The following is a 25,285-nucleotide window of genomic DNA, read 5'->3' as shown; positions in this document are numbered from 1 at the left end:
GTCACAAACAAAACACTGACTGAAGCCCAGAGGTTTTGTTACAGGTCTTTTCTTACCCAAATGCCTTGCTTCTAGCTTGGAAATCACCCTACAAAGAAATTAGCCAATGTTATTGACACAGGAAATATTATTTAAAAAAAAAACAAACAATGAAAGCCACAATACCATACAAAGATATCTTCTTCTAAAACCCATAAGACCACTGCAGAAACCGTTCTCAGACTGCCAAACACCTCAAAAACTTGAAGCAACTTGGCAAAAGCCACATTAGGCAATTATAAAATCTCAAAACCCTTTGGTGCAATGACCATAATTTAGAACAATTGCAGCTCTTAGTTTTTGGAAATAATGGGAACAGAAAATAGAACTGGGGTTGGAACAGGGCCTCTCCTTGCAGCACTGGGATGACTCATCTGTTCAGAAAACAACGCTTTCAAAATAAGAGCAAGCTCACCAGCCCAACCACACTTGTTTAAGTCAATCTATTGTCTGCACCCCATAAAGCGCTCAATTAATAAGAGCTTTCTGTACCACTTATCCCTTTTAAATCATCCATCCCCGGGAGGCAAGTCTATAAAGTTGAACATAGAAATGCCAGAACAGCGCCCGGGCGGCTGCACGCATTAAGCTGACAGACTCATTTTGCTGAGGATGCACAGCAAAAGTAAGCTACTTCCGTGAAAGACAGCAAAAAAAAAAGTGACTGCAAAGATAATCATCTTACAGATACGATAATCCTTAATTCTACTTACTTTATTGCATTATCAAGAATATTCCTCACATACGCCATGGACCTCCTTTTCCCTGTTTTCTAGGAGCGAGAACATGTCAGAGGTGTGTAAGGTGAAGGTTTTGTGGGTGATATTTTTCACATCAAGGACATAATGCCCCAGAGCTTCGGGAAAAAGAAATATACTTTCCAGGTAATCAGAACACTTAGAGTCTTAAATAATTGTTTTAAAAAAACGTTTTATCCTGAAACTATTATAGATTTACAGGAAGTTGCAAGTCAACTATATATTATACACAGCAAAACTACAGCTATATACAACAATGCTACACAGAGATCTCATACTCTGTTCACCCAGTCACCCCCAGTGTTTACACCTTATAGAAATGACTATAGCTCTGTATCAAAATCAGGAAACTGACCTCGGTACAATGAGTGTATCGTTCTGTGTCATTTTATCACATGCGTAGATTCATGTACCACAAGGCACCACCACAATCAAGATACAGAACCGTTCCATCACCCCAGCGATCTCCCTGTGTTCCCCCTTTATAGTCAGTCACACCCACTCTTCTTCCCACCATCCCTAACCCCCAGCAACCTCTAATCTGGGAACACTTAGATTGTGTTAACTCAATTTTTGACTAAACGAGTAACGCTCCAAGAACACATCTGAGACCCGGAAGTTAATCCTACTTCTACTATGAACACGTTGTGTGCATCCCTTAACCTCTTTGCACTTGAGTTTCCTCCTCAAGAGAACAGAGATCAGAGAAGCACCTCATCCTGCCTGTTGGGAGATCAGCAGCAACAATGTCACAATGCCTGGCAGCCGGGGAGAGTGTTGCAAACATCAGCCAGCCCAGGACTTAAGGCATCCCCCGGATCTGACACATACCCTTTTGCTTCTTGTTTTGTCCTCAGGAACTCACACCTACCTCCTCTGAGATCAGGCTGTGCCACTCTCTCCTGACCACGCTGTTGCTATAGTGCGAGTGTGGCTCAGAGTACTTAACATATTCCAGGTTGGAGTGCAGTTTTTCCCAGTAGCCCTTAAAGCTGTGCACCTGTAGGAGACAAGAACATCCACGAGCTTGAGAAGCAGGTCCTGTGGCCCTAACTACCCAGCAAGGCCCACGCAAGCCTTGCTGCAAAGCTGGGTGCACCTTACTCCTCAGCTCGCGCGTGGCAGCATTTGTGAGAGAACACTTCCCACGAAAAATGGCATTCCCATCCCAATAGGAATTCTAAAATAGAGAGACTTAAAGAGTCTTGCCTTCCCCACTTCCTTTTCTACCCCTTTTACACACAGAGAGCCACTGCTCCCTTCCCAAAACTGGTACGACTGGGTTAAGGCTGGTTAGCTCCCCTGGGTTAAGGCTGAGTGGGAAAGCTTATATGAAACACATCAAGCCACTTCCTCCCCAGAGACCCATGTTCTCCTGACTTAGCTATGTCAACAACACCATGTTGAGTCAGAGAACGTTCATAAGATTTGGAGCACACGAAATAGGCTTACTTTCCCACTAAGCCTATTTACTTCCAAGGGATTTTTTTTCCAAACCTAGGAATCAGAAACGTGAAGTCAACTAGTTTCACGTTCAGTTGTCAAACACTCCATCACAGAATTTGTTGGCATTCTATCTAGGTCTTTGATGTATTGATATCATTGTACTAGCCTAAAGCAAAAGCGTATCCATTAAAACTCATGTGATCATCTCAAGAGATGCAGAAAAAACATCTGACAAACTTCAACATCCATTTATGATAAAAACTCTCAACAAAGGGGGGATAGAAGGAAAGTACCTCAACATAATAAAGGCCATGAATGACAAGCCCACAGCTAGCATCATACTCAATGGTGAAAAAGATGAAAGATTTTTCTCTAAGATCAGGAATAAGACAAGGATGCCCATTCTCACCACTTTTATTCGACATAGTATTTGAAGCCCTAGGCACAGCAATTAGACAAGAGAAATAAATAACAGGCGTCCAAATTGGAAAAGAAGAAGTAAAATTATCACTATTTGCAGACGACATGATACTAAGTACAGAAAACCCTAAAGACGCCACCAGCAAACCATTAGAAGGAATAAATGAACTCAGTAAAGTGGCAGGACACAAAATTAACATACAGAAATCAGATGCATTTCTGTACACTAATAACAAGCTATCAGAAAGAGAAATTGAGAAAACAATCTCATTTACAATGGCATCAAAAAGAATAAAATATCCAGGAATAAATTTAACCAAGGAGGTGAAAAGACCTGTACTCTGAAAACTATCAGACATTGATGAAAAAAAGTTGAAGATGACCCAAATAAATGGAAAGATATTTTGTCCTCATGGATTAGAAGAATTAATATTATTAAAATGTCCATACTAACCAAAGCAAACTACAGATTCAATCCAATCGCTATCAAAATACCAATGGCATTTTTCACACAGCTAGAGCAAAAAATCCTGAATTTGCATGGAACCAGAAAAGACGTTGAATAGCCAAAGCAATCTTGAGAACAAAGAACAAAACTGGAGGTATCACAATCCCTGATTTCAAACTATACTACAAAGCTAGAGTAATGAAAACAGTACGGTACTGTCATAAAAACAGACACATAGATCACTGGAACAGAATAGAGAGCCCAGAAGTAAACCCACACGTATATGGTCAATTAATCTATGACAAAGGAGGGGAAAACATACACTGGGGAAAAGACAGTCTCTTCAACAAAAGGTGTTGGGAAAACTTGGCAGCTACAGGCAAAAGAATGAATCTGGACCACTTTCTTACACCATGTCCAAAAATAAATTCAAAATGGATCAAAGACTTGAATGTAAGACCTGAAACCATAAAAGTCCTAGAAGAAAACATAGGCAGTCAGCTCTTTGACATCAGGCAGTAATATTTTTTTAGACCGGTCTCCTCAGGCAAGGGCAACAAAAGCAAAAATAAACAAATGCAACTACATCAAACTAAAAAGCTTTTGCACAGCAAGAGAAACCATCAACAAAACAAAAAGGCAACCTATGGAATGGAAGAAGATATTTGCAAATCATACATCCAATAAGGGTTAATATCCAAAATATATTAAAAACTTACACAACTTAATATCAAAAAAACAAACAACCCAATTAAAAAGTGAGCAGAGGATGTGAACAGACATTTTCCCAAAGGAGACATACAGATGGCCAACAGGCACACGAAAAGATGCTCAACATCACTAATCATCAGGGAAGTGCAAATCAAAACCACAATGAAATATCACGTCACACCTGTCAGAATGGCAATTATCAAAAGGACAAAAAATAAGTGTTGGTGAGGATGTGGAGAAAAGGAACCCTCGTACACTGTTGGTGGGAACGTAAACCAGTGCAGCCACTACGGAAAACAGTATGGAGATCCTTCAAAAAATAAAAAATATACAGTAATTCCACTTCTGGGTATTTATCTGAAGAAAACAAAAACACTAACTTGAAAAGATACATGCACCTTCGTGCTCACTGCAGCATTATTTACAGTAGCCAAGATAGGGAAGTCTCCATCAACAGATGAATAGATAGAGAAGAGATGGTATTATACAATGGAATATTATTCAGCCATAAAAAAGAATGAAATCTTGCCATTTTCAACAACATGGATGGACGTCAAGGGCATTACACTAAGTGAAATAAGTCAGAGAAAGACAAATACCAGATGATTTCATTTTTATGTGCAATCTGAAAAACAAAACAAAGGAACATACAAAACAAAACAGAAACAGACTCATAGGTACAGGAAACAAACAAGTGGATACCAGAGAGGGGAGTGGTTGGGGGGGGGGGGCAGTGAGTGAAAGAGGCGATGGGAATTAAGAGGTAAAAACTTCCAGTTATAAAATAAATAAGTCTTGGGGGATGTAATGAACAGCATAGAAAACATAGTTAATAATATTGTAATAACTTCATATGGTGACAGATGGTAATTAGATTTATCGTGGTGATCATTTCGTAATATATGTGAAGTATCAACCTGTGATGCACACCTGAAACTAATAGGATATTGTACGTCAATTACTCTTCAATAAAAATTTTAAAAGAATGTATCCGTTATACTCATTTTTAAATAAAATGCAATAATTTTTTTAATGTTGAAGGATATACTGACACAAATTATGTCCTTAAATCAGTGAAGAGAGATTGATGACACATATTTTCTTGCCAAAATATACGCAATTATAAAAGATTTGACTGGGGCCAGGGGGGCAATCCGTGGCCATAAAACAAAGCAAGCTAATGTCCATCATGGTAACAGATTTGACTGTTCTGTAAGAAAAAAAGAGAACTTCAATAAAATATGCTTCCGTCAAGAAAGATGCTGTTAGGTTAAACAACTCACACATTATCCCAATTCTTAGTGAAAGGAAAGTCACAACTGGTCCAAAATGGATTTCAGCATACCAGCAAAGTGAGCCACACGATATTAACTTGCTGTTCCAGAAGCCTGCCAGACCCACCCAGCCAATATCCCTTCTCACAGAGACAGGAACAACTATTTCCAAAAGAAAACTGTCATTTCCAGGGGAAATAGGAACCCTGGAGTCCCACTTGACCGACCTCGCTCACTTTTCTTTCCATTTCCGATTATTTATCATGAATGTACCTGTATCCACCCTTTGCTCTTCCTTGTATTGAAAAGACGGTAATCATGAAAGCAAATCCCGCCGACGCTTGGCAGGATGGAGTCCCTGAGAGGAAGTCTCTACAGCCCTCCTGCTACCCTACCTCTGGGTTCAGGCGCACGGGTGCCAAAAGCCAGAAAACGAATTGATGTTGTGGTGACATCTAGTGGCCAACGAAGCCACTAGCTCCGCCTGCTTTGCCCCAGGAGTCCCACTGTGTGGTCCACCGGGCCTTGCCCACGACAAATCACAGGAGGGAGGATGGCTGGTGCCCTTGTACCTGTCAGAGGGCCTTGTCCCCTCAAGCCACATGCCAGCCTCCTGTCAGAAGACCCCCTCCCACACCCACGCTGCGGCTCCTAAGAAAAGCTGTCTCCCAAACCACCTTCCTCTCCTCGCTCCCCCGTTAAAAAAAAATCCCTTCCACACCCTTTTCTCAGCTGAGAATAAAGACAGAACAAGCCCGTGGGTGGGCTGCAGGGGGTGTGTGAACCGACTGCCTGTCTGTAAAACGGAGCGCCTGTTTGTACGAGCTGAGCACTCTCCTGGGGACAAGGTCTACAGCTGGCACCAGATTTGTAAGTCTGGCTGGGGGGTTTGTCCATTTTGTTTATCTTCTCAAAGAACCAGGTCTTCGTTTCATTAATCCTTTCTACTAGCTTGCACCAGATTGTCAACGGAATCCCTGGCCATAAATAGTTAAAAACCACTGAGATAGAAGGAAAAGGATCTAGGCTTAAAAAAAAAAAAATACCAGCAACAACTTACATTTAAATAAGAAACACTGTGAGCCCAAAGTCCCAGAAATATTTTACTATCAACAGGGAGGTCTTTCAAGGAGGTCACTGAGCTGGATGTAATAACGGAGATATTAAGAAAGTACAGGGAAAACGGCGGCTTGTGTCACTGCGTGGTATCCACTGGATAAGTGATGAATTTTTTAAGTTACGAAAATTCACGGAGATCCCTGTAAACTGAAGGTCTGTTTGGAGGCCTGGGACATAGATAAGACCCAGAGGATGAAAATGGATCTGAGTAAGTGAAGGAAAGGAGAGGACGTTCCATGTGGGGCTGTTCGGGAGTGAGCGAAGGCTGAGAGACCAGAATGTGGATTCCGGGTTTAGACGGGAGGCACTGGGGAAGACAAGGTATCCGCCTCCAGGGTGGGACTCCCAACCTCAGCAACCACCGGGGGACCATCGCCTGGAATTCTAACTCGTTGGGGTGGGACCTGCTCCTGCTGAGTTTCAGAAGTTCCCTGGATGACCCTCGTCATGCTCACGCTCAGCCAGGGCTGAGACGACTGCTTGAGCAGGTCCGGGAATCCAGTCTCCCTCCCACCCTCAAACCTCTCCCTCAGTCTGCGCCTCTGGTTGAAAGGCTGACGAAGAACCAGCCGTCTGAAGACTTGTGATCGTGCTGTTAAATAATAGGAGACAGGCTTGAAGAGGAGGAACGGGCCCATCTGTGAAGGATCTCAAACACCAGGTTAACACCAGCATGCTCATTCACCCAGAGGATAAAGGAAGCTCCGAGATAAAATGTTAGCTGCTGTAATACAGTACGGGGGTGGGGGGTGGAGAGGAAGCTGCACATCACATCCCAACAGCCAAGCTGGGGGCACAGAAAACCACTCCCATCGGTCAGCTGGCACTGATGGACACAGTGAGTACTAAGCTCTGAATTTGGAGTACTAAGCCCTGTATTCAGAGTACTAAACCCTGTATTAGGAGTACTAAGCCCTGTATTCAGAGTGCTAAGCCCTGTATTAGGAGTACTAAGCCCTGTATTCAAAATGCTAAGCCCTGTATTAGGAGTGCCCAGCCCTGTATTTGGAGTACTAAGCCCTGTATTCAGAGTACTAAGCCCTGTATTAGGAGTACTAAGCCCTGTATTCAGAATGCTAAGCCCTGTATTAGGAGTACTAAGCCCTGTATTTGGAGTACTAAGCCCTGTATTCAGTGTACTAAACCCTGTTATTAGGAGTACTAAGCCCTGTATTCAGAGTGCTAAGCCCTGTATTCAGGGTACTAAGCCCTGTATTAGGAGTGCTAAGCGCTGTACTTGGAGTACTAAGCCCTGTATTCAGGGTACTAAGCCCTGTATTCAGAGTACTAAGCCCTGTATTAGAAGTGCTAAGCCCTGTATTCAGAGTACTAAGCCTTGTATTAGGAGTACTAAGCCCTGTATTTGGAGCACTCAGCCCTGTATTCCTCAGGACAACAGCCATGACACAGCGGCCCAACAAGTGCATCGCCAGCAACTTAAAAGGAGCTCATAAAGCTTTAAAATGCACAAAAATGCTTTATAAGAAAAATACCCATGAATTTAACTACTTCTGGGAGACTCTGGTATAAGAAGCCATCACATCCTCAAGGAATGATCCAGAAGGATTTTCCTGCACAACGGGGAGTTTTAAATTTTGACTTTGAAAGAAGGAAAACTATTCCAAGTCTCTTCTTGAGAAATCATCTCTTTTTGTCTCTGTAGCATGACGTGAAATAATTACCAAACGCAGCTCATCACACTATTAATTGAACAAAAGGAGTGAAGGGTTACATGAAGGGACTGTTTCTCATTTATGGTTTGGATTGCCGGTTGATTTGAAAAAAAAAAAGTCCTGTGGTGCTGGCTCATCTGTAAATTGCTGCCAGGAAAACCATCTGCCTTTCATTTGTGAAAGGCCTTCTGGCTTTGGTCATCCCCCTGCTGATTACACAGCATCTTCTTACAGGAGAGGCAGCCAGGCAGAGCGAACCTTTACTCTCTGGGCCAGCGCTCAACCAGCAGAGCTAAAGCCTCCATCCAATTTGGCTCTTCAGTGGATACAGTACCAGCTTTTACTTGAAACCCAGACAGACTCAGTGGCCCACTACCTCTGGCAGGCAGAAGAAAACAGAAACGTCGATGTGTCCATAAAGCCAGCAGGGCACCGTACAAGCCAAGATGCTCTAAACAGGTCCATCCATCCAGAGGACCAGTGACGGGGACTCTGCAGGCTTCCTGCTAAGGGGACTGCTTGTTGCAAGTGCAAGTTCTCCTCTTTATAAACGGACTTCCTCCTTCTTCTCAACATCTAGTAAAAAATCTCTCTCCCTTGCCCAGCTGGGTAGTTCTCTTAGCCATTTTTAATGGGCTGGATTTTTTAACGGTTGTGATGAAAAGGATGAAGATGTCCCAGAAGAAGAGATGCTGGCGAAAAGCTTCACATTAAAGGAATTCTCAGAGATGGCATTTGATGACATTGAAAGCAAGAAGGATAAAATGTTGGGAGCTGATCCCAACTTAGAAAGGCGTATGACAGTGTGCCACTGCATGGAAGATGCTACTGCGTGTCATATGCTCTATGACTGATGAAGAAGGCAGGCCCTGTTCAAATGACTCTTGATAAGCTTTTTACAAAGAAATGAAACACTGATTCTTAATGTTTCAAATTACAATGTACTAAATAAATACTAGTTTCACTATTTTTTTCATTTCACTAAACATCTATAACTGACAGTGAAAGAATTTTTAAGTGTCTGACAAAAATTTCTAAAGGTCCTAGGACAGTGGCTGGCCCGGTGGCACAGCGGTTAAGTGTGCACCTTCCGCTTCGGTGGCCCGGGGTTCGCAGGTTTGGATCCTGGGTGCGGACATGGCACCACTTATCAAGCCATGCTGTGGCAGGGGTCGCACATATAAAGCAGAGGAAGATGGGCACGGATGTTAGCTCAGGGTCAGTCTTCCTCAGCAAAAAGAGGAGGATTGGCAGCAGATGTTAGCTTAGGGCTCATCTTCCTCAAAAAAATAAAAAAGTAAAAAAAAAATAAAGGTCATAGAACAAATCGCAGTTTTTCCCATTGGTTAAAATCACTGTACACGGTTTTAGCTTGCACCGTCATTCTTACAGTCCTGTGCCATCATGCAAAGCAAGTATCGTTTGAAACGGTTATATACTATTTCATTGTATGAACATGCCATAATTTACTCATTTCCCTATATAAATGGTTTCTAATTTCAAACTATTGAAGATGATTCTGTAATAAATTTTTTAAAATAAATTTTTTTTAATGGGCTGGATTTTTAAAAAATGTAATCACTAAATATGGCTCTAAACGCTTTCATCTCACAATCAGCATAACCCTGAGAAAGCGAGTCTAAGATATTTCCCTCTTCCCTGCCTTAAGAATTACACATTATGTCTCCAACCAAGACAACAAAGAGGAGCAGCACAGCCTAGTGGCTGGTAGGAGAGAAACAAAAGCAAGCATCCATGCTCCTGGGTCGCCTCCTCACATCCACCATCTGGGCGGTAAACTGAAGACACCGCATCCCTACAGATGCGACAGGAATGAATTCACCCAGCCTACTGCTCTGTGTCTAACTCATCTTTCTCTGTAGCATCATAAGATTTTGTTTTACAATACTAACTGAACTTGCCAAAACTCACTGTCCCAGAAAATACGTTATATTGGAAAAACTGTTGTTATCTTGTGAGTTTACTCACAGAATACTCCACTTCTGGTCACCAAATGTGTACGGTTTTTTTCCCCCATATCCGTCAAATCTCCAACACCAGCTGGGTGTCCTACAATTCAACTCAGTCCTGGAGAGAGTGTCAGATCCCACAGGTTAAAGGCTCAGTTCAACAAGACTGCCCTCATTGTCAAATGCCAATCACAAGTCGGGGTTGTCACCTGTGCTTCTGACTGACCGCCTATAAATCGGAGGTCCCCAGGATCCCCTCCTTGAGCTCAATAATTTGCTAGAGTGGCTCATAGAAATCTGGAAAACAGTTTACTTACTGTATACTGGATTACCATAAAAGGATGCAACTCAGGAACAACCAGAGGGAAGAGATGCATAGGGCAGAACACGGGGGAAGGGGCTCGAGATTCCGCGCCCTCTCCAGGGCCACTGCCCTCCCTGAACCTCCACGGGATCATCCAGCCCAGAAGCTCTCCAAACCCCTTCAGTTAGGGTTCTCTAAGGAGCCTCCATCACAGAGGCAGGATTGATCAAATCATTGGCCATTGGTGACTGAACTCAATCGCCAGCCACTGCCCCCTGGCAGGGGAGGGGGCAGAAAGTTCCAGCCCTCCAATCACGCGGTTGGTTCTCCTGGCAACCAGCCCCCAGTCCTGAGGTGCTTTCCAGAAGTCACCTCATTAACATAAACTCTGGTGTGGTTGAAAGGGGCGTTTTATAAATAACAAAAGACATTCTTTTCACCTTTGTACTCTGGAGCTATTTCAGGAACTGGGAACAAACACGAAATATTAGAACAAAAGATGTCCCTATAGCTCTTATCACTTAGGAAATTACCTGGATTTTAGGAGCCCTGTACCAGGAACCATGGATGAAGACCGAATATACAAGTCTAGTTAAATCACCATATCATTATACAAACTGAACTTTGGAAAATCAATTAATATTTCCCACATAACCCACTGACATTTCTGGTAATGCTACATTGTTGTCAAGGCAACAACTCTAATTTTTAAAAATTGTAAGCTATTACACTGTGATTGTGTTGATACTCTGCGTCGTTAACCTTTTATTTAAGTGATGGTGGTTGTCTGCATGGGGGGGGGGTCAAGGAAAAAGGTGTCTGCCATGTTTCACTAAGCAATTAATTATACTCATGCTCTGCCCAATTAAAACAGTATGTTTTAAACACTTTTTTAAGTAAAGAAGCATACTTAAACAACTAAATAAAAGGCTTCCTTATTTTATAAAATGAAACTGAAGATATCTAGCTTAAAAAATACTTGGATAAAAAAAAACTCCATTTCACCATTTGTGGCATGTTCATTCAACTTTTATCTTTATATTCAAGTAAGTTATTGTTTCTATTTTTTTAATCCTTACATGTTTCCTGTGGGTGGACAGTTTTAACAGTTTCTCTTCCAACTATAAAATCAAGGGTAATTTTGAACCTTTTAAAAAGTTGCCCCTTTCCTGGAGAAAACCATGTTTTAAGAAGGGATAAAAACATTCTTAGGAAGGTCATTCTTGATGACATTCTTTTTAAGGCAGGGATCTTGTTTCCATATACTTGTCTAAGTTTTAAAAATTCTTCTGGAAACCATTTTATAAAGTGAGGAAGCCTTTTGTCTTTCAGGTGACAATCTTCTACTTTAACTGGTTTATACATCCTAACATGTTCACATATTAAACATTTGTCAAGTGCTCCACCTCATGCCACAATTCTCGGCAGAGAGCGCCGGAGGAAAGAGCATATCTACTTCTATTTCGGCTCCTTATCGGCTCTCCTCTGCCAAGGAGAGTGGAAGCAAGTGTGGTCAGAGTAACGGGGCTCCCTTGCACCTCGTGCCAAGTCTGGCAGCAAGAGCACACAAAAGGTAACTCGTGATTCAGGGCACAGGTGCTCAGCACCAGCTCCTCTCAGGTAGGCAGGACAAGAACCCTCACATAAGTGGGGCTGGAGAGGGAGGCGCAGAGGGTGGCATGTGCCACTGCAACCAGGTCCGTCACAATATAATTAAGCGGGGACTTGGGGGAGAAGAGTAGGTCAAAGGCAGCAGCTCACAGGGAGGGGTGTCATGCAAGCAGAGGTGGGGAAACAAAGGAGAGGTTATCAGGGCCAGGTGTCCTGTGAACGGAAGGTACTGATTATAGTCTCCCAGCTGAGGGACTGGGGTGAGGGGTGTGGGGCAACCCACATCCAGCGCCACCTTCTCCTGAGCCCAGCAGCGTGCCCCTGCCGTCCCTGAGAGTCGTGTCTTGTGGAGAGGCCCCAGACGAGATCTGCGGCTCACATCTGCCCGAGGCAACCCTCCCTAGTGGCATACGGGTACGGGTGGGGTCGCCAGAGAGCTCCCAAGTGTGTTTGGGGATGGTTAACTGGCAAAGCACTGTCTGCAGGGCAGAATGCTGAAAAGAATGAGGGGAGAGGAGAAAAAAGGGGAGAGAAGGCAGAGTGAATGTCAGAGTAGGAAAAAACACACACAACATAAAAAAACAGCGCTTTACACGCACTTCCACACAAACAGAAAAAAAAACAAACCAGACTGTGCAAAAATAGGCTACTTTGTTCCTCAGCAAAGGCAAACTGGATTCCTGGAATAAGTCAAGGGTAACAAGTTCAAGGGGACCTTTCCTTCACTCTTTTACACTTAATTTTTTAAATGAAAATGCATGATGTTGATAAGGTTACAGTAAAACTGATAAACTCATAAATCCTTTGAAACATCCCTTATCACAACTTTTTCTGAATATCAGTTTGGCAATAAGAATCAAAGGCTATAAATACTGTCATAGCCTTTCACCCAGTAACACTCCTGGGCACTCAACCTTAGGGGAATAAATCCAGAGAAAGCTGTCTGTATAAAAATATTTGCTGCAACATTATTTGTAATAGCAATTTTTTTTTTTAAATGAGAGCTGGGGACAAACCAAATGTCCCCAGACAGAAGAATGATTAAGTAAATTAAGTTACAGCAACTCAGTAGAATCCTATGGGGTCATTAGAAACTGATGAGGATCGAGGCTGCCCCAGGAAGAAGCCCAAGGCGTCCTGCCCTCCGTACTGACCTATATCATCCTGGGGGGAGCCGGGGGAGGGCGGTGGGGGACATAGGGTGTCCTGACTTAATCCCATCTGATTCTTATCTGAAGTTATAGGATCACCCTATATATAACCAGACCCCACCTGCACTGATACCATTTTAATGATTTTTTTTCATGATCTTTCCTTTGTCTTGTAAAGAAATAACTCACATACCTATGCCTGATAGATTTAGCTCTGACCCTCAACACACTGCAGCTCTTCACTGCCCATGGGTCCTGTCCCCATGCTATTCCATGCTATCCTCTGAATAAAAGAGCACTACTGCCAGAACTTGAGAGTCCAAGGAATCTTTCTTTCGATTCCTTGACTCACTGAGCCCGCATCAGAAACCATAAGTCTGAAGTGTATGTAGCAATGGTGAAAAATGGTTATGATACATTATAATTGTAATCTTTATTAACACCTCTACATGGCCGTTACTGCTAGGCAAATGCGTACACCTACGACAAACACTGAGAGGAAATGGGGGAACAGACAGTGATGTGGACAGGAACTGTAGAATTGTGGGTGACACTGCTTTCTCTTTAAAGTTTTCTTCACCAGTTTGTTGTTGGTCCCTGAAACACACTGTGGGTTTGGCAGGATGAGTGGTAGAAGCGGAAACACTAACATGAAAGCATGGAGGCTCTTAATAAGAACCTTTGAAACCGTTGATGAAAGCTTTCTTTTCCCTTCATCTTCCCACCTCTGTACAGCTTCACAGTGGCCTCACGCTGCTGCCTAGAAACATCGCTGTGCTGCCTCCTCAAAGCACCCTCCTGACGACCAAACCCAGAACCGCTAACCCTGCTCCCATCGGCCTCTCTCACCCCCATCCCTGTGCTTGACCGTGACCTCAAATGCCCACGGCTGTCCCCCTCTGCCCAGGCCTGGCCTGCCCCTCTTGGATCCAAAGAAGCAGATGTAAATAAAAGCCACAGCACACCGAGCCGCTGCTGCCAGGAGCTGACATTTCCCAGAGCACGCCAGTCCTTGGTCACCGGGCAGCAAGGCCACCAACAGCAAAGGGCTTCAAGGGAACGTGCTAAAACACTCCCGTGTGCAACTGCAGACACTCTCTTCCTCTCGCTCCCCTCTCCCCCTCCCCATTGTCCTCAGGGTCTCTGGGAAGCTGCAGGAAGATGCTCAGAGCCCGCTCAGCAGACAATAGGGAGGGGGGCGGGCTCGCCTGCCACCGCACAGAGCACCTGCGGGTCACCCCCCTAGAGACAGAAAAGCTGCTCTCAGAACCTCAAGGAAATCAGACAATCCCAGCCCGGGTCCGTCCCAGTTTCAAGATTCCATGTGTGTGTGTGCGTGGGTGAGCTTTGAGCGGGTGACAGCTCTAATGAAGCAAAAAACAGCTTCCCGGGCCTCTGCAGACACCTTACAAGAACTCTTCCAGTATGGACTGGTTTGAGGAGCAGCAGAAAGTACTAGTTCTATAAGGTTTACGTCGAGTCCTGTAATTCTCCATCTTCAGAAAACTCTCCTCTTCAAAGAGCATTCCTAAGAATGGCCGTAATATCATCCGTGGTGTCTACTCAGCCACTTAGGAAGGATTTTCTAGAGAACCGACCACACCCCCTTACCCCCATTCACCCTGACAGTTTACAATCCCTTTGGAACCACCACAGTATTCGGGGCAGCCGAGGTTTGACTCCAGGCGAGCGCGGAGGCCAGCAAGGAAGCCACGCGTGTCTGTGCCTTTGTCTCTCACTGTAAGGGACTCACCCTCATCAGAGGCAGTGCGATCTCTTCCGTCACAAGGGTTATTCCGGGAATTTCCTATGGTGGGAAAAACATACACACAACTGCTCAACTTATCAACTACCACAGGCTCAAGCCTCTAGGAAGTGTCTTCTGCGCCCACAGAAGCTGAGGGCAGCTTCCAGTCTGCTAACCTCTACTTTAAATAAACCTTGGGGTTTACAAATAACAGTGAACACAGCCTATCTCTTACCTCGGGAAGGGAAATACTCTTTGAAGTTACGATTACAATAGTTGACAGTGTCTCTAAAGAAAAGGAGGGGCGATTATGCAGCAACACAGAACAAACAGAGTATCGTTTACACATTTCCACTTGCAGGATCAAGGGTATTAATAAGGGGGATATGTTCCATTTTTTGTACTCCTTCCTTCTTCTTCCCCTTCCCTTAAACATATCATAGTTGGCCCTGCCTCCCTAGAAGGAGCCAAGATTGATGAGATTCTTGCATGACTCTAGTGGAAAACTTGTCTGTACCTCATCCTCCGCCATAGTTTCGGAGAGAACAGATCCCCGTAAAGAGGGGAGGCAGCACGATCACCATGGCAAACGTGCAATTCCTATCAGGAAGTCCAAATTAGAAGAGTCTGCCAACTAGTGAGCATTAAAACAGAAATTTAAATAAAAGCATAAACTTCCAAAATTACCTTTCATTCACTGTTATTTTTAAAGTGTGTGTCTACGTTAGTTATGTATATTAGCCTCCCAACTCATAATTCGCTTTCTTAAAAAAGCAAGTTATATATGAGAAAGTAGTTTAGAAGTCGTCACGTAGAAATAACATCTGCTATTTGTTTAGAACTTAAATAACCTGGATTTTACTGATACACAATATTTCTCTGAAAAGGGGCATTGCAGCAATGGAGAAATAAATTCCTAGAACATTCAAGCAACTGAGCTCTCCCATGACAGTAAAAAGCCTGTGATCAGAAGCTACTGTGTGTGTCACTTATCACCACGCTCAGAAACAGAAACACTTCAAAGCAGCAGGAAAATCTCACCACAGCTTTAGGCGATGAAGAGCCTCTTAAGAAAGGTAAAACCAGCTAATTGTATGCATAGCATAATTCAGGATTATCAACGTGTAAGAGCACTGTATTTTCTAGTATCTTAGGAAATCCAGTTCAGTTATTTACAGAACTAACCTGCTGCCGTACAGAAGTGTGAAACTCATGTTTTCTATTGTGGCAAGTGTTTATTAGAGGTGTAGTATTGAGAGCATTTACAGAGTAGAGAAAGGAAAAGTAAAGGACTTCCGTCATGGCTAAAGATAAGCACAGACTCCTAGAAATTCAGGATCAGACGAGACGTTTCAGGTAACCTACGCCAACCGCAAGAACTTGAAAGCCACACGGCAGGCCCCGAGATCACTCAGGCCAGGATGGTTATGGCTCTGGGTTTCTGTCATTGTACGCCGTGTAGGACTTCCTGATGTCTCTCTGTGTGGCCTCAACAGCTCGCCTGCCCAGGGTCATGAGAAATGCACCCGTAAAGAGGGGCCTGTCAGGAGGATACACTCACATGACACCCCACCTTTCCACACGACCCTGGGAACTAGACGTCCTGCTTCCACCTCCGGGCACAGCACACGGAGCGGGGTCGAGGAGGGGGGCGGGGGGGGGGGGACACCCAGAGCCCCGGGTGCTGAGGGAGCAGGCTGAGTCATTTCCTGACTCAGGTGGTTGAACCTGCAAACTTCCTGCCACCTGACCACAGAGGCGGCGTGTCTATTCCCAAGGGTTCTTACAGAAAAAAGTGAGGGTCTGGAGAAGGAATGAGCTCAGGTCTTTCTCTGATAATTCTGCAGAGAGGCATGCAAGCTTAGTAACTCTAACAGTAAAAGATGAGAAGGGGTCTTGAGGAAAACGCTTCCATCAGGCATACCAAAAATCTAGAAATTAACCAAACGCACCTGATATGACTTTTTCAAGGACCGTATCTAGATAGTATAAATACAAAATGGGAAGTGTCACAATTCAACCCAGGACAGATTTCCCTATGTCTGCATTACCAGAATTTAATCTATTTTTCTAAATGCCTTTTTGATACAAGCTTCTGCCTCAGGGCTAGGCATGTAGTTCTAACATCTAAATATGAACAAAGAGGCAGAACCTTTTCCAGGGGCGCCTGTACACAGTTTCCACTTTCTCATCTAACACGGCTCAGTTTACCGCGCCAGGTTCAAGAGGAAATGCACAGTGTTCTAGTTCAGCTCTTCCAAGTTAAAAAGGAGGGAGTCTGGACCAACAGGAAGAAAAGGTTAAATGGAGTGAGTTTGCTTAAGATTACTGACTTTGGTTTGACATTCTAGAGTTATTACAGATTTTCTTTATAAAGCTGGGAAAAAGAGTCTTAAAGGTGCTAATCTACTAAGTAAATAGAACAGCTCGGAGTAACAGCAGTGGTCCAGCCATTCCTCACTTACAATAACCTAAGAAATATTTTAATCTACTCTAGTTGCTAAAAAAATGAAAATACCACTTGAAGATGATAGAGGCTTAGTTCTGCTTGGCGGTAGGAAGAGTGACATATACCCTGAGCTTCTCCTTCAGTTCTACTGTTTTATATAAATACCTTTGGCCAACAGCAAGGATACACTATTATTTTTCTGCCAGAAAACTCCAGCTCAGTTCCTTATCAGTCAAAACAGAAATGAAATCACAACCTTGGTCGCTGCGACAGGAATGTCCTACAGCTGACCCACAACTGTGAGTCAATTGTAATTACATAAGGAACACAAAATGTTAACTTACTGTATTCCAAGTGAGCACTGAGGAATACGGCAAAAGTTTATCCATGTTACCTGTCTCTGGATATATGCTCCAATATGAAGAAGCTGAGTAGATTTTTGAAAGAAAAAAAAAAGACATGGCTTAATAAGAAGAATAAAGCAGTAACATTATAATTTACCAAAAGAAGCAAACCAACAAAGGTTTTCATTGCCTTATCCTTCATCCTCAAAAGGCTAACCTTTATGGCTCTATCTACTGATTAAAATGTTCAGGTTCTGCTTTTTACAATGAGAATAATTTCAAAAATAGTTATTCGGCACTTGTATCTATTGAAATGACATTATACCGCTTCACAGACAAACAGCCAACACAAAACTGAACGAAGTTATATCTTACTGAAAAAAAATCACTAACAAGTTTACAGAATCAAGATTGTATCTTTTTTTCTCATAGGTCTCTGAACAGCCACAGTTTCTCACAAAACCACAAGAGAATGAAATTTAATTAGCTGCTGACTGCAATAGAGTAAAAAAAAAAAAAAAAAAAACCACTCCTAACCAGCATCTTGACAGATTGAGGAATTATCAATCTACTGCTTTCCCTTAAGCAAAAAGGTCAAGGATTCAACTTAACATGGAACATCGGCAACACCTACCAATTATAAATTCCTGAATGAGGTCAAATGAATGGCAGGCGGAGATGTTCTCAGAAATCCACTGAATAATCTTAAAAAAGCAAGAAGACAATTTTGTTGGTATTTAAATCTGCGCCCTTCCGTCACCAACAAAGAAGTACAATATCTACATGCATCTTTTTCATTCTATATCTATTTTGGAATTGCTTAAGAATATACTCACTTCTACACTGTCTTCAAGATACATGACACAAGACTGTGTGGATAAAACAGCATTGTAAATGAGGTCCCTTTCATACATCTTTTTAATAAATGTCCTTGCCTGGGATCCAAATAAGCCTTCCTCAACCCAATGTTTGTTTTTGCTAGAGGAAGCCATGTAACAGCAGAGCACCAGCCTGAAGAGCTGTGGGATACAGGAGGAAACAAACCAAACCAAGCTTGGAGGCAGCAGACCTGGGTTTGAATTCCAGCTCAGTCATCAGGGCGAACATTGTCTTACCATTCAACCTTTGTGAGCATCGCTGTACTGTCCTCCCAAGGGGTGGATAATCCCTGTTACGTCAACAACCCTCTCAATCTATCTCCATAACTATCCTCACCTGCTGGAGGAATGAAGCCCCCCCCCCCCGCCCCCCACCCCATCCACACCCCCTTAGAACTGATGGATACTCGAATGCTGGCCTAGCCACAGAGCACGCTCACATTTCTGCCCCTACTAATAAGTTGTTTTTATTTCCAAACCTATTCATGCAAGCTGTACTTATTTTCACAGTTAGGTAATTTAATAAAAATTACTATAAACAAGTGGAATATGGATGTAAAAAAAGCGTTGCGTCGATAAAAGCTAGAATGCTTTGGAAAGACTCAAAGGCGTGTCTCTGAAACACTAAAAAACTAGATGTAGGTGAGACAACTAGAAAAGACTGAGAAAAATTACCCAATATACACAGATTGCTTTGAAAGGGTCTTTAAATTACTGATCTCCTCAGGGAAAAAAAAGAAAAAGAAAAAGAAAGTACCAGGAAGTCAGAGACAACACATTACTAGTGGTTTTATATAAGAAAAATGATTTTGAACTCCAATTAGCTAATATACAAATAAAGAGCCTTAACCTACAACAAAAGATGCATGAATAAATGTACATTTATATGTCTTAGGTTAAAAGAAAATGTTTAAGATGTCTTTTTTTCAATTAACCAATGACCAATTGGTCCCAATCAAGTCTAATAGGGAGGTTTCTCCGACTTCACAGAATAGCCGTAAAATTAAATGACAAAATGTGTGAAAGTGCTTCATAAACTACAATGTGCAATATAGATGTAAATGTAAGCTATCTTTATTTAAAATGTAATAAATATATGCCCCCAGATTTTAGTCCTTTGGATGACAGACACCAAATACAGGCCAGGAGAAAAGGTAGACAATCGAGAAACTCACTATTTGCTACGGAGCACTTCCTTAGAATGTTACTGACCCCGCTAACACTTATTCTAACATGGAAAAGAGAGGAGTCAGAAGAACAGACACGCCCTCACCGTCTGAGGTCTGGTGGGGAGCCATAAAAAAGGAGCACAAGAGAAAAATACGTTCAACAGACCTCAATTAATTGTTACCAAATAAAAACAACTCCTGTTCATTTCAACCACTAAATATATAGATTTGGTGTTGTCTATTTGCCAATTTTTAAACTTAAGCCACGTGCCCACCTTGGCTTCCAGGAACCGTGTGTCTTGGCGACACGAGAGCACACAATGCAGCACAGCCATCTTCTCCCAGTCCAGCCGGGCGTCCCACAGGAACTCTAATAAATACGACCGGTTGAGGTCTGCCCTATAGAGCCTTCCAGAACACCAATCCAGAATCAGGGACCCTGACAGCGACTGTAAAGGACCATGAGGTAGCATATCAACCACTTCATTGTTTCCTGGCAAAAAAAAAAAGTAGATCAGTAAATAAAGGAACCCCTTCTCACCCAAACGTAAATATTAAAGCCGAAACAAACCCAAATGGACCACGTTCATGAGGGAAAAACTACAACCATACCTGTCAGAAACAAACTGTGGCAGACCAGGTCTGGGTGCTGAATGTTAAGTAGATGAAAGAAATGACCAGGTAAGTAAACAGCTACGAAATAGTCTGTAGAAGAGAAAGATTTAAGTTGTCCACATGCGGTCAGAGCTGTACACGTGCAGACAAAGCCCAGAACTTCCCAGTATCCCTATTCTCCTCTAAATGTTTTAAAACACAGAAGTTCTGACCAATGTAATCACAAGCTGGCTGATGCCAGCACAGTTCCTCTTACAGCCAGATCTCATTTATTCCTATCTGTGGCTAATTTCCTTTGGACATTTAGCCCTGGTTATCTTAATTTAATCTGTAGTTTTGTTTTTAAGTAAATTGTGGCTTTATATGAATCTAAACGATCTCTGAGAGCAAATTAGAATAAAAAATGTTAAGCAACATGAATTATTCCTTAATCTGGAAGGCTGGGAATAGCTCATAATGGGAACTTCCTTCATAGTTTTTCAGTTTGGGGAACGTCTAAAATTTAGTTTCCCGTGTTTCCCCACTCACCATCGTCATCATAGTCATTGTCATCACTATCATCATCATCACCACCATCATCATCACAATCATCGTCATCACTATCATCATCACTATCATCGTCACTGTCATCGTCATCACCATCATTGTCACCACTATCATTGCCACCACTATCATCATCACCATCATCATCATCATCACTATCATCATCACCATCATCGTCACCATTATCATTGTCATCACCATCATCACAATCATCATCATCACCATCATCATCATCACAATCATCATCAGCATTCTGTTTAGAGAAGCTTTAAACTGATATTCATGCAAACGACCTCTGTAGGCACTCTGACACTTCGTGGAGTACTCATTTATTTCCTTGCATAGCTAGCTGCCTAGGATTCACACCTTCACGGTCTCTGCACAAGATATTTTTGTACCAAGAACATTTGTACACAGATTGAGCCAAGGTGTAAGAATAGGTTTCTGGAGAATGGGAGGGTGGAAGTAGCCCTTACCAATAATTTTTCTGGGATCTTAGAAAAACGGAAATTCACACGATAGCAATGAATTTCGTGTAGATGAAACATTTAGATTAGAAGCGAGCCAGCTGGACTCTTTTGCTCTATGAAGCAAAGAAAGACATGCTAATCACTTGTATAGAAGGCATTCTGTGGAAAGGAAAGAGGATGTAAAACTCTGACTAGTTGACTTATAAGTGTCCTTGCAGTCACTGTGGATTAAATGATGTTAAAGTGCTTAGCACAAATGGTTGCAATAATATTATTATGGCAACATTTAAGTAGAAAAACAACAATAGTGATATAGAAGAGCACAATGGAAAGGGTTTGGGCATCAAATGACTTCGGTTAACTCCTAGCCCTACCATTTACCCAGTTAATTAGGCTGGTACTATGCTCCTGGGAGAGGGGGCATTTGGAAACATATGAGGGTGTTCCGGGTTGTCCCAATCTTTGTGGTGGAAAAGGGATTCTTATTTAGTGAGTGGGCTCCGGGGATGTTAAACCTCCCAATGTGCAGGACACTCTCACACAAAGAATTGTTGTCTCACAAAAAAACGTCAACAGTACCTGTGGTGGGCTGAATGACGGCCTAATTTCCAAAGCTTGTGAATACATGACCTGAAGTGATAAAAGGGACCTTGCAGATGTGGTTAAGAATCTTGAGATGGGGAGAGTATCCTGGACTCCCCAGGTGGATAATGTAATCACAGATGTTTTTATAAGAGGGAGCTCTGACAACAGACTAGAAGACCGTAGGATGAAGAAAGAGATCGGGGTGATGTGGTCACAAGCCAAGAAGTGCTGGCCTCTCAATGCTGGAGGGAGCAAAGAATGCATTCTTCCTTGGAATCTCCAGAAGGAACCATTTCTGCCCACACCTTGATTTTAGCCCCTCCAGACTCATTTCAGAATTCTGACCTCCAGAGGAGAATGTTTGTGTTGTTTTAAGCCCTAAATCTGTAGTGACATGTTACAGCAGCAATAAGAAACTAGTACAGTGCCCCGATAAGAGACACTAAAGGAAGCTTGGACACACATCTCAGTCTTTCTGAGACTCAGTTTCATTATCTGTAAAACAGGGATAACATTACTAAGCAGAATTGTTGTAAGGACCAAGGTAACTTCAGTAAAACAGTTAGCATACAGTATTCATTTTAAAAAACGATAGCTTTTTATTTAGAAACATAACTTTCTTATATAGATGTGATTGGAGTTCATGAAAAATTTCAAAAAATTCTATTCTTTAATCTTTGAATCAATATAAGCTCCTTTTAATAAGGTGACAATTCAGGGACAATGCACACAATTAATAGCAAAAAATACATCATTCAGAAAAGCAATATTGTTGTCATAAAAATTACTTCCTGAATACTTTTAATCTTGGGTACAATTCTGTGCCTGTAAAATAAAGTGTGTTTAAGAAGGAAAGATGACTCATGTAAGATAGCCTATTTTTACACAACTCTAGTATTTCTGCCCTCTCTACACTCGGAAGACCATAGATTAAATCGTGCCTGCCCTTTTTAGGAGTCATTCCCAGGGGTAAGAAAAGGATGGATACCTTTGACCTCACAAAATGCTGTTTTTTTAGGGGAAAGTTTCCCACATCACTCTTGAGACAGGATGCCAATACAGCCCTGCTGATAAGAATCGAGTCCCAGACCCAGGAAGACTTATATTTCTCTTTCTCATCACAGGGAGCTGTAGAGCCAGGCCCCTCCAAGGCCATTTCCCGCCAGTTCACAGCTCATGGTAAAGCGTGCCACATGCCGGCCCTCTTAGCATAAGAGATCTCACGTTGTCAATAGTATCAGCCAAAATAAAAACCTTTTTATGGACTTTCTCACCATTTTCGTTCTCACTTTGCCCAGTTCCCTCACATCACACCTTCCTGGACCTTTGTCACCAGAGTAGCTTTTCTTTCTTAAATATGGTGCCATGTCCCATACGTAGGCAGGAAGCATTCTGTTCTTCAGTCTTGGGCTAACCTGTTTGTGCCTCACATCCCAGTGAGCATGGACAAGCAGCTTAGAGAGGCACAGTAAACCCCTTCTTTATTTTCTTCCTTCTAGACTCCTTTAATACGCTTCCACATAGACTCCCTTAATAACACTCAAGTGCCCTTTACCATATTTACTTGACGAAAAGCAACAAGCTCAGACTGATCCATAAATCATTTATGGGACTCGGAAGCTTTTAGCAATTAGCAACAGGGATGGACAATTTCCCAAACGCCTTGTCCTCTCTAGAATCAAGGGACTACACGATGTTTATTTCTCATAGGTTTTTGGGGAACATCTTTTCACTGTCATCCTTTTTATACTAACAAATGGCTTTTAGGGTTGCTAAACTAAAAACATAAGAAAGCTCACAGTGTAGATTCTCTAAAAAGGGAGAGGCACCCCCACCCCCAACAACCGAGGAGACTGATGGAGTTGAGGGGGGGTTGTTTCCAAAAAAAAAACCTCCTCCTATCAGGCTTCAAAAAGGTCAGTGATTGTCATCACAATCCAAGTCTCAAAGAGGCGTGAGATGATAGGGTGCAGAGAGAAGACAATGAGATACGGAAGGCTGAGGCATAGCGTGCACCGGAAGGAAGGGTCAGAACAGAGCATGCGTCTCTGTCACTCACCAAGGTTGAGAAAAGTAATGCCCTTTGTCACACGTGAGTCAGCACTCCCAAGGGCAGCGGTGAAGGTCTTGCTGTGCCCTGTGGAGAGAGAACGCGAAGCCAGAGAAAGCACATTAAGAAACAGAGAGCTGGAATCCCACCCAAGGCAGTGACTCTGCGATACTCTCAACATTGACTAACTGTGACACCGACAGAGCAGGTGCCTTCCGACTCCTCGATTTCCAGCTTCCCCATCATTCTCCCAAAGCCAGCACTGCAGGTGGATCACCGGAGTGCGGTCACGATCCAGTAGTTCTGGGTTTACAGATCATCTTAGATCTTAAAAGGTAGGTTGTGCTGGCAGGGAAGGATCCGAAGGAATCTACGTAAGGATCCAAGAGATGGAGGACGCCAGCTGGCTCGTTGCTCTTAATCTACAGAAAAGTTTATTTATTGGTTTTAGTCATCAGAAGAATGTGTGAAAACTTTCCACAAAATATCAAATTTATACTATTAAAGCAAGTCTACAGTCACACGCCACATAACGACGTTTTGGTCAACAACGGACTGCATACACAACGGTGGTCCCATAAGATGAATACCATATAGCCTAGGTGTGTAGCGGCTGTACCATCTGGGTTTGTGTAAGTACACTCTGTGATGTTCGCATAACGACGAAATTGCCTAACAACGCATTTCTTAGAATGTATCCCCGTCCTTAAGTGACATGTCTGTGTGTCTAGTTCTGAAGTTGCTTTTAGTTTCTTCATTATTGAGCAAGTTATTAAACTTTTTAACCTTGATCTCTAACTTCTGAAGGTAATCCTAGGCACTCCTGTGGAATAATAAACTCTGGTGTGGTCTGGCATAAAATTTTTTAAATTTTGGAAAAAATCCATCTTTAAAAAATTTTAACTCCACCCACAGTATGTACTACATAAATATTAATTTTAAGGAACTCACTAAGCAAAATAAATACTCCTTGGCATGGTTCACACTAAAACTACTCAAGAGCACACTGTGACCGACCACAGAACTGGAAAATGTTGTGCACTTTCCCCCTGCTCCCCGGGCTGACTGTTGACACATCAATTTTTCAGGCCACAGAGGTGTGAAATGAAATAAACATATCTTAGGTCTAAGACCTGTTAAGGCCTGACATCATGGAAGGTTTTAACTAAAACCTTAGGTAACTTTGTAAGTTAAATCTATTGATATTTTCCAATCAGTAATAATAAAAAAGCAAACAAACACACCTTGGGCAAATACATCCATTAGGATTGGTCTACAGAGCTAGAAAAAGATATAGGTCAGAATAAAAAATATATAATATGTAAAAATCTTCAGGTAACAATATTCATCAGAAGTGAATTTCTTCAGGAAATGTGTATTATATGATGGTATAAAGGTATAGAATGTACTGATATAATTTATTGCAAGGTAATAAGTCTTTAAAATCTAATTTGCTACTATGTGGAAAAAGCGATTATGTAAAAGTAAAACATAAGAACAAATGGAAAGTA

At 42.4% G+C, this 25,285-nt stretch overlaps 1 protein-coding gene across 10 annotated transcripts in view; it reads right to left on the bottom strand.

Moving 5' to 3' along the window:
• Window positions 1–25,285, bottom strand: part of GSAP (gamma-secretase activating protein) — a 79,641-nt gene that overhangs the window by 16,340 nt on the left and 38,016 nt on the right. For 9 of the 10 annotated variants that reach the window (XR_011438075.1, XR_011438074.1, XM_023638830.2 and 6 more), the window contains 9 exons: window positions 23,784–23,861; window positions 20,124–20,216; window positions 19,787–20,004; window positions 18,099–18,168; window positions 17,465–17,547; window positions 14,678–14,731; window positions 1,669–1,797; window positions 753–811; window positions 57–88 (listed from right to left, as the gene is read on the bottom strand). Coding sequence is in view for 8 of the 10 variants with exons in the window: in XM_023638830.2 (XP_023494598.2) it covers window positions 57–88; window positions 753–811; window positions 1,669–1,797; window positions 14,678–14,731; window positions 17,465–17,547; window positions 18,099–18,168; window positions 19,787–20,004; window positions 20,124–20,216; window positions 23,784–23,861 (816 nt within the window). In the remaining 2 variants the exon portion in view is untranslated. The remainder of the gene's footprint in view (window positions 1–56; window positions 89–752; window positions 812–1,668; window positions 1,798–14,677; window positions 14,732–17,464; window positions 17,548–18,098; window positions 18,169–19,786; window positions 20,005–20,123; window positions 20,217–23,783; window positions 23,862–25,285) is intronic. The other variant, XM_023638825.2, reaches the window with a different exon arrangement.

Source organism: Equus caballus, chromosome 4 (assembly GCF_041296265.1).
Source record: "Equus caballus isolate H_3958 breed thoroughbred chromosome 4, TB-T2T, whole genome shotgun sequence".
Taxonomy (NCBI): Eukaryota; Metazoa; Chordata; class Mammalia; order Perissodactyla; family Equidae; genus Equus; species Equus caballus.
The sequence above is the reverse complement of the archived record's forward strand: the minus strand, read 5'-3'. Positions and strand labels throughout refer to the sequence as shown.